This window comes from Rhodamnia argentea, chromosome 8, assembly GCF_020921035.1.
Source record: "Rhodamnia argentea isolate NSW1041297 chromosome 8, ASM2092103v1, whole genome shotgun sequence".
NCBI classification, from domain to species: domain Eukaryota; kingdom Viridiplantae; phylum Streptophyta; class Magnoliopsida; order Myrtales; family Myrtaceae; genus Rhodamnia; species Rhodamnia argentea.
In genome coordinates, this window is record NC_063157.1 from 28,971,210 (window position 1) to 28,981,710 (window position 10,501).

Consider the following 10,501-nt stretch of genomic DNA (forward strand, 5'->3'; position numbering starts at 1 on the left):
GGTATTTTATTATTCTCTTTCTCCTCCTAAAACATGAAGAACAAAATCAAAATAAGTTTTTTTGGTGAAAATGTAATTTTTAATCTAAATATTCAATTAGATTAAACAATAAACTAGATTTGAAATTCTAAAAAAAAAAAAAAACAGAGTTGAAAGAGGATTGCCAAAAAGAACCAACGATGGTGCAATAGGATTGCCGACTCTCGCCTGATCTGGCTGAGGGCCACCACTAGTGGTGTTAGGCGGCAACCCCACTAGTGGCAGCCCTTGCCCGAGCTGGAGAAGGGCCGGAACTCTCACCTACTGTCGGTCAAGGCTAGTCAAGGCCCAACGTCCCAAGCCGAACCTCACCGCACCACCATTATCCCTTTCTGGCGACGATGGGCGGCAATGGTCCTCGCCTCTTTGCCTCCTTTTTTTTTTTTTTTCAATTTCCAAATTTTAGTTCATTTTCAATCTAATGTAGATAATATTTAGATTAAAAAATCAAATTTGAACTAAAACATTGTAAAAGAGGAAAAAAAAATCAACATCAACATTTTTCGTCGGACCGAATTAACAAAAAGACTTGTTTCCACCGATTTTACAATTTGATTGCACTTTTAAAAAATTTAAGACTCAATTGCATTTCCGTTACAAGTTTTAAGACTTCTAATGCATTTGTTCCAATAAAGCTTTTGTGATTCAAAATTAGCTGGTGGTTTACCCTTTTAGGTTTATCTGGATAGTCACGTGAGGTTTTTACTTTCTCATTGAAATTTAACATACTATCTATACTTCAAAATATTATGAGAGAAATATATCTGAATATAAACGTCAATGTAAGTACGCTTTAGAAGGATTTCGAGTATTCTGCATTAAATAAGTCAGTGTGTACTCTGTAAGATTTGAAAAAGAAAAAAGAAGAAATATCTGAAGTAAAAGGCACTACAAACATAATTCGGCCCAATACCCAAAAAAACATCCAACTTTAGCATTTGTGATAATTCTACCCAAAACTTTTTTTTGTCTCATAAAAAACCTCCGACTTTTAAATTTGTCCCAATTCTACCCCAAACTTTTACTTTTATCCCAATTCTACCGACCTAATACCAAAAATACCTCAACTTTAGCATACGTCCCAATTATATCCAAAACTCTTTTTTGTCTCATAAAAAATCTCCAACTGTTACTTTTGTCCCAATTTTACCATCATTAGTCTTCTGTCCATAATCACCATTAGTTAATCATTTGTGGCATTTTCATGTTGTTAATGAATTATACCTCATTAAAGCTGACATGAAAAAACCCATAAACTTCTCTTTGCTTCCCTTACATATTGCCGAAAGATATAACGTTACACGAGACGGCACGTTTCGTATTCTCTTCGGCACTCAGCAGTCCAAAAAATGGCTAGACATAAAAATATTTGGACTAATGATCTAAAACCTCATCTTCCCTGAAATATACTGTTTTTAAATTTCGAAAATTCATTGGTAAATTCAACGAGAAAACTCAAGCCACATACGATTAACTAACGGTGATTATGGACGAAAGATTGATGGTGGTAGAATTAAGATAAAAGTAAAAGTTGCGGGTTTTTTATGAAAAAAAAAATTGGATATAATTTGGACAGATGCTAAAGTTGAAGATTTTTTGGGTATTAGACCGGTAGAATTGAGACAAAAATAAAAGTTGGAGGTTTTTTCTAAGACAAAAAAAAGTTTCAGATATAATTGTCACAAATGCTAAAGTTGAAGGTTTTTTTGGGTATTAGGCCAACATAATTCAGAACAAACATATCTCTTAAACCAAAAGGCACCTCAACACTGAAGACTCTGCACCAGATTCAAGAATCTTCGCTCTAACTCGTTCAACATCAACAATTCCTTGCGAAGTAACAAAAATACTACACGTATGTCGTTTTAAGTGTCGATCTTACTCAACGACTATCCATTCCAGAGTACCAACTAGTTCTAGAAATGAATAGGACCTTGCATCTTCAAGTACGTTGACTCAAGATGCAGATCATCAGACACATGGAACTGAAAACGGGAGGTTGAACCTACAAAAGTCTATGGCACAAGGGAACAAAATATAATGTGCAGCGCAGCCATGACAATCGACCTCCGAAGACAGCATTCAGAAAGCAATACACCTCCCATCTGAAAAATCATGAAGTGAGATACAGTTACAATGAAATCGGTCGACCATAATTTCAGGACATCCGCCACCACTTTTTTTCCTTCTAGAATCTGGCGGCTCAGGGAGACCTGCAAATTATTGAAAAAGGAGAAGCACAAATAGGAGTCACACACTACATACAAATGACAAAAGCAACGATGGAACTGTCTATTTCCTTTCGTCACCTTTCCATTTTGATCATAGCGACGAATTCTATAAGTTTCAGGGTAAGGCTTATGTTAGAACAATCCCTGCTCAGCATATATCACACCAAAGGACAATAAAGTAGATATATTCGACCGCAACATGAACAACCTGACCAGATGAGATCACTTGTATTCACGTTAGCATCACTAAAACTCCCCGATAGGTCATGTAAGAGTTTCAAGGAATATCTTCAAGAAATTCACAGGCCAGTTGTATCCATACACACTTCAGATCACTTGATCGAATCCCATAGAGCGTGATTTTGGAAACCATAGCACTTCAAGAGCTCCTTCAGAGAAAGTGTTATGAGTCGAGGGGCAATGGGTGAAAGCAATGAAGTGCTTGGTAAATTATAATTGAGAAGTTCATCAAGAAGCAACTTTGATTATAATTGCCATTCGGAAAAGACTATATTCCAAAAGTCATTTGGTGTTTTATGTGACCAATTTAAGCTTTTCACTTTTTAATATGTTTAAGCTTAATTTTTACATTTACGATGTCAAAAAAATTTAAAAGAAATGTATCAAAATCACATTTAATCAAAAAGAGCGATTCCACAATAATTAGCACAGTCAATATGTCCCATGGAAGAGAAGATGTTGCCCTTCAAAATTGCAAGCATCCATAGTTATAGGATTAATATCACGGAAAACCCCAAACTGGTACACATATGACAAATTTACCCCAAACTATTTTCAACCACAAAAAATCCCCCAAACTGGTATGTTTACGACAAATTTATCCCAAACTGATACATTTGTGATAAATTTACCCTTCATTGGTTTTCGTTAAATCTAACCGTTAAAGTGCTAAGTTGTATGACACGTGATAATTGACGAATATATCACCTTGGGGTTTTTACCTCGGTTCATCACGGGTCTATCAATTTGAAAATTTTCTAGTATCAACCCAAATTTAACGGAGGGTAAATTTGTTACATGTGTACCGGTTTGGGATTTTTCGTGATAAAAAAATTGATTTAGAGTAAATTTGTCCCAACTATACTAGTTTGAGGTTTTTGGTGATAAAAAATAGTTTGGGGTAAATTTGTCACAATTGTACCAATTTGAAGTTTTTTGTGATCAAAAAATAGTTTTGGATAAATTTGTCATATGCGTACCAGTTTGGGGTTTTTTATAGTATTAACCCTTAGTTATATTACTAAACTTATATATATATATATATATATATATATATATATATATTGGATCAGGTTAAATGCCATGTCAAAAGATACATTATCATTTGAAGCACCGACCCTCATTTACATAGTATATATTCATAATTAGGATCCAAATTTGCTCTTGTAAAATGAGAGTATCACTCACAGCGATTACGCAAAGTCATTGCCACTACTACAATTTTCACTCGTTTTTTTATACGAATAACTTGGCATATTTTAGAATTTACCGCTTCTTTTTTAATACACCAAAGCTAAACGAGTTTCTGATAGTAGTGAGGAAATGAGCATGGCTAGCCTCTTCTTCATAATCTATAGACCTCGTTGAAACTCTAGCAAAATGATACCTAACTAGGCCCCAAATAACCTGTATATCCGGCATCTACTAATTTATATTTACCTACACAACTATAATGTAAATTTAATCCCCTCCCACACACACATATGTATATGTTCGTGTACACATACATATAGTCAGAACTTCATCCTTACTTCTTGGTGGGTCTGCTTTGCGTAGATATAATAGACATAATATACGAATATATACATATACATAAAATATATACGAGTATCACCAGCTGTTCCCACCGTATAGCCCCAAACACAAATACATTCCATGTTAAACTTACACACAAACAATACATTTTAAATCGGTGTTTCTTTTCGACCAATAAAATGAATTTCATTGTCATATGTACCATCGCCGGGATATGTATACCATCCATTAACTCCAACGCAATCCTAAAACAAAAGGAGAATTATGGTTTAAGTTTATTTCTACCATTGTATTGTATAATTACCTTAAATTATGGGTAAATAATTTGATTATTCTTGATCTCCTCTAGAACTTCCCTAAATTGTCGATATGATGGTTGGATCCTATCCTTTCCCATATGACATACTTTGTGAAAAACTAAACCAAACTGTTTGTTTATGATTTCCCGAGAGTGTTGAAAGTGCTCTTGTACTAAAATATTACCTATATCATGTCCTAAAATGTGAAAAAACATTTCAAGCACTTTAGCAACACTCGGTACTCCTACATCCTTTGAGATCATTATGTGTTTCTAAGTTATGCATTAAAGTATTAAATACAATCATATCCATTCTAAACATTTAATAGCACATTATTTGATTCACACTTTTGCCCATCAACTCTCTTAACCATTCATTTCTTGAATATAATTGAGGTCATGCAAGGTTCTTTATGAATGTAACATAGCAAGCAACTAAAAGTTGCCAAAATTCCTCTTCCTCCTTTTTGTAGTTTTTCCTTTTGCGATGTTCAACCATGATTGGTCAAAGTAACAAAATACAAATTCAGAGTAAGAGAAGTATTAAATAAGTTTGATCGTCCATCAAGAAAACAATTATCTATCAAATATAGGCTAACTCCATCTTACTTTTAACTAGTTATACCTACACATCCCAAAGGGAAAAATTATGAAAAAGGGGAATAGGAATTTTGACAACTTGCCTCAGTAGCCACTCATGATGCAATTACTTACTATGTAACAAACCTTAACCTTGTATGACCTCAATCGTATTCAGGAAATGCATGATTAAAAGAGTTCATGGGCAAAAGTGCCAATAAGATAAGGTGCTATCAAATGCTTAGAATGGATGGAATTGTATTAAACAATTCAATGCATGACTTAGTAACACGTAATGATCTTAAAGGATCTAGAAATATTAGTGTTGCAAGAATACTTAGAATGTTTCTTTGCATTTTAGGACATTGTAGAGGTAACAATTTAGTACAATAGCGTTTTCTGCACTCGGGAGAAATACAAGCAGGTAATTTGACTTAGTTTTTGAGAAAGTATGCGGTATGGAAAAGGATATGCTACAATCATCGGATCGACAATTAGGAAAAATCCAGATAAGATCAAGAATAATCGAAGATTTTAGCCATATTTAAAATGAGTATGATTACACAATAAAAGGAAGAAATAAACATAAAGAAACTAATATTTGCCCGTGTTTTAAGATTGCATTAGAGCTGCTAAATGGTACGCATATACCAGCGGTGGCACCTATGTACGATCAAATTCTTTATATTGGTCGAAATGGAACATCAACTCAAAATGTATTGACTGTGTGTAATTTTAACATGCAATTTACTTATGCTTAGGCCTGTTGGGAGGGAATAGCTCATGACACTTGTATCTTTTGTGATTTTTACACACACACACGCACATATATATATATAAACACACACACATTACATACATACATAGAGACATACATACATATGTACGATGATCAATTTTACATTATATGTGTAGATAAATATTAATTACTAGTCCTTACCAAAAAAAAAAAAAATATTAATTACTAGACGTTGGTATCCAATTCCCACATGTTATTTGGAGCCATAAAAGGAAGTTAGATATCATTTCCTAGAGTTACAAAGAGGTCCCACTATTTAATTGTGCCCATTCCTCACTGCTATCAGAAATTGAGCAAGCATTTGGCATAGTGACAAAAAATAAGTGAAAGACTAAGGATATGCCTAGTTATCCATATAAGCAAGTGAAAATTGTGGTACCAGTAACAACTTTGCATAATTATATATAAAGAAACGTCGTGAATGATACTTATTTCATGAAAGCAGATTTGGATCCCAAGTTACATGCATATTACATATACATATGTACATGGGTACAAATTTACATATGTATATGTATGTATATATATCACATATAAATGTTTAAATTGATTACATAAAATATTAAAGCGCTTTTGAAAAATAGTATGACTGTAATTATATCAAAGTTGAGGCACTTGTTTACCAAACATTCAATTGCTTTCACCTACTGCACTCTCCTCTAAATGAGCTTTTGAAATGCTAAGGTTTTCCCAAACTCACCCTAAGGCAGGTCTGTTCTTGCCTCAAGAGAAAGGCCCCTGCAAATACATTGAATTGGACAAATGGGCTTTGAATTTACTTTACAAACACATAAACTTTTTGTCAAATACCTTTATGGGCTCAAAGTGCATTGCCAAACGGACCATAGTCCTCAAGAGGGGAAAGGAATCTTTGTTGGTGTGAATGACCGCGTTGGCTCCTATTAAAGAGATAAATAGAAGAAAATCAAATAACATTCATGACAGCACACATGTACACAGATACAAAAGATGAGTCATGGATCTTAGAAAGAAGTCGTTCTAGGATTAATGGATCAGCTTGAGATTTCTTGACACAGAGCATGACAGTCTTTCCTTCACAAACAGTCCCTAGCAACTACTCGTTTCCATTGGCCTACAAGAATAGAATAAAATAAAATGACTGGTCTTCACTAGAAGAGATCCTCAATTCAATATCATGATAGAGCTCTTCAACGACCCTGTTAGAGAATTGTCAAAAACACCTTCAAATTTTGCTTTAATTAGACTTTGCAAGATTGAAAATATACACTCGACCCAAGTCAAATTTTGTAATTCACTACCAGAATTTAGATGGAATATGCACTAAGGTTGACAACAATTATCACTAACAAGATAACCATTCTAAAAGTAGACCAAGGTCGATGTACAAACAGATTCTCCTCTCAGTACAGATATGCTGATACAGAAACCTCAAAGTGAACAAGGTCTGGGGAGTGTACAGGAGAAAGGCAAGAAAAGGACTTGTCGAGGGAATGGTCAGAATCTTACCCTAATTACGTAACAAGTTCAACACTAGCATCCATTGAAGTAATAAACAAAGCAATCTTTGGGCCCAAGAAACATTTAACTAAGAAGAGCCAACACAGAAAAATACTATCTATTACTCGTGATTTTGTAATAATGCACAAATCATTGGAATAACCTCTTATATATGCACTGAAAACGTAGTTCTTCCAATTGCAATACTATTAAATTTTCTCCATCATCTTAAGAAACACTGAATGCAGCTTCTTGGCTTTATTATTGCATTTTGAGCTCCATCAGTGCTCTCCACCAATGAGAATCATTCACATAGTAGACTTGGCTTTTTCAGTTCTGTCTCTTCCACAGAATCCAGATCTAGATCTTTCACATTTTCAATTTTGACAACTCGGTTGTTTGTCCGTCGCTTCTTCAAAATAACAGCGGACTGCTTCACCAACTTAATGTACTTTTGCCTCACTCTCAACATAGGATGTCTCTCTATTGCATTCTTGTCGTTGTAAGCCTCTTTTAAAATCGCTGTACAAGTCCTGTTCCTAAGAGATAAATAAAAGACATGTGGGTGCCTCTCAAACGCCTTATGCACTTTCTGTGGCAAACCCAGATACTTTTTGAGGCATAAAAGCTTCTTCCTTTCAGCAGAATGCTCCACAAAGAGACTAAGTAATTCATGAAGAACGCCCACAACTCGTTTCTCTGCTACGTTGCTATCTGGAGCCAAGTTGGAGCAATCCTCATAAGGGGAAACATAAGGCATCTTTTGAAACTCCTTCAACCAAGCATCAATCTTTTTTCTCATCCTTACACCTTTAGAGGGAAAAAATGGGAATTCAATTGCCTCCATCAAATCTCCATGATCCAATCCTCTCTTCAAGGCATTCTTTTGCAACATAGACAAGACTCTCCCTGGAGGATCAACAGCTAATCCCCTTAAGCCATCTCCCATATCCACAACTCTAAAAGAATCATCCAGATTTTTTTCAGGGTCATGGAGAAAATCATCAGGCAACCCCAAATACCAATGCATCCCTTGAATGATCTTCAACGGCAGAACCCTATTCTTATTCATAAGTATGAACTTCCTCAGCCTATTCCTCAGATCCTCCTTAAATTCTTCATACACCCTCTGTTCTTCTATATCTATCTCAACAGCTTCTGGGGTTAGCCTAAACCAAGGCAGATTGTACTGGGGACCAGTAAACTCCTCGAAAACGGATGGGTATAGCCTCAAGAACCTCGCAACCTTTATGGGTATGCCAAATTCTAATCCTCTCTTTGAAACGTCGGAGATGGGAATGCAGCCATTGGGGCCTTGGGCTATGCAGTTTTTCAAGGAAACTATGCGCTTAAGTTCAATGGACTGGTGGATATGCTCGATGGAGTCATAGTAAGAGTCCTTTTTCCATTTCATATATACATCAACATAGCAGCAAACCTGAGTGTACACGCAAGGAGGGTTTTGGCTTCGGCACAGCGATGAGAATATCGGACTTTGAAAACCAGAACACCGCAACAGGTTCTTCAGAGTTCCAGCGCTGCACCTCTTGCACAACATCGTCAACAAAGACAAAGCCGGAAGTGTGAATCAGCAGTGATCATCAAACGGAGTTGAAGACCCAAGTCACAGGCACTTCCAGACGATGTCTCTAATAGAGCTGAAGATGGGAGGTCGCATGGTTGCAAGCAAAGGTGGCATTTTTACAAACACTTACGGTGCATTGAGGATGGCCGAGCACAAACCCACGAGATCGAAGCTGTGCAGAAAGCGAAGGCTGCGGATGCGATGAACGAGGAGACACGGAGTGCGCTTTATTGCCCTCAACTTTAGGTGCCTCTCAATTCTACCTTAAATTTTTTCTCTCCTATAAAAAACCCCAACTTTACATTTTGTGTCCATAAACCACAAACTTTTAATTGAGTCATAAATCAATCTTTATTAACTCTCCCTCCAAAATTTCTTGTTGACAATCAATAAATAGAAAATCCCCAAGCACGAACTATTCGAGCATCTTCGGCATGAGCTCTCCGATCGCAAGAGATGAAACATTTCCAAGTACGAAAAATAAAAAATCGAGCGCAAAATCAATAAGGGCGATTTTGACAAATGATTAATGGAGACAAATTGAGGACTCAAATAAACGTAGGTGATTTTTTACAAGATAAAAAGAGTTAAGAGTAAAATTGAAATTAGACTTAAAACTGGGACTTTTTGTATACGACAAAAAAAATTTACGGTAAAATTGGGAGTGAACTTAAAATTAAAGATTTTTTTATGGAAAAAAGGTTTTTTATGAGACAAAAGGTAGAATTGAGACAAGAGTTAAAAGTTGGAGGTTTTTTTTAATATACTTAGCCCTATTTATACTAATCATTATCATAATTACATTATTGATAAACTAATAAATAATACATAGAAATGATGGATCAAATGTAGGTCTCTGATTGATAGATATATTTCAGCGGTGCGTATAATATTATAGTTACCAAGAATTTACTTAATTAAATGAACATAAAGAAACATCTTTTTTTTCTTGCTTTTAGATTTCCTAAATTACCGTTCCTTTCTTTCTCTCGTATTCACTCATTTCTTAAATAACCATAAATGTCTTTCTGTCCCTTTACTTTTAGATTTCCTAAAATACCCTTACTTCCTGTCGTATTATCTTAATCATAGTAATAATATAAAAAAAATCTTAATAAATTAAATTATATACAATTGGGAAGGTTTATACAGGGATTGGGGAAAGAGAGAGACAATCGATGGCTTTGGCATTGAACACGCATACGTGGGGCCATGGGATTATTTTTGTGTGCTTTCCATAAGTTTTCAATCGATAGAGGTCGTACGCAATGTGCACAAAAGTCTTAGGTTTAGAGATACTTATTTAGTCCCTATTATTATTATTATTATTATTATTATTATTATTATATATTGGCATGATTAATGACATATTATGTAGGCACATATTGACAAAAATATGACTTTACATATATTATAGTCGCACAATTCTTATTTTTGTTATATAACCAAAGTTACGTGGGAGAAGAGATTCTTTCCTATTTTAGAAAGAACGGTACACTTCGTATGAATTAAATGTATTATCCATGTAATAAAGTTCAATGATGTATTAAACTCATGACTAGCTACTAAATGACCTATATTTTCTTTCGCGGGATTCTAACTGCACCGGAAATTGAATTCTTATGGCGCACCGGAGCGCCTTTCCTCGATCCGTACGATACGGGTGTAACTATCAAAGAAGCCGAGGCTGGCCAAAGAAAACTTGGCCCTTCAAC

General features: G+C 35.1%; 1 protein-coding gene across 1 annotated transcript; it reads right to left on the reverse strand.

Annotated features, from left to right (window-relative positions):
- Positions 1-7,462: 7,462 nt before the first annotated feature.
- Positions 7,463-8,994, reverse strand: LOC115755311 (protein WHAT'S THIS FACTOR 9, mitochondrial). The gene has a single exon (XM_030694652.2). The coding sequence runs from the start codon at positions 8,757-8,759 to the stop codon at positions 7,506-7,508; it is 1,254 nt and encodes a 417-aa protein (XP_030550512.2). The 5' UTR covers positions 8,760-8,994; the 3' UTR covers positions 7,463-7,505.
- Positions 8,995-10,501: the final 1,507 nt, after the last annotated feature.

Excerpts from the sequence above, each read along its gene's own strand:
- LOC115755311 (XM_030694652.2), bottom strand. The coding sequence starts at position 8,759 with ATGTTGTGCAAGAGGTGCAGCGCTGGAACTCTGAAGAACCTGTTGCGG.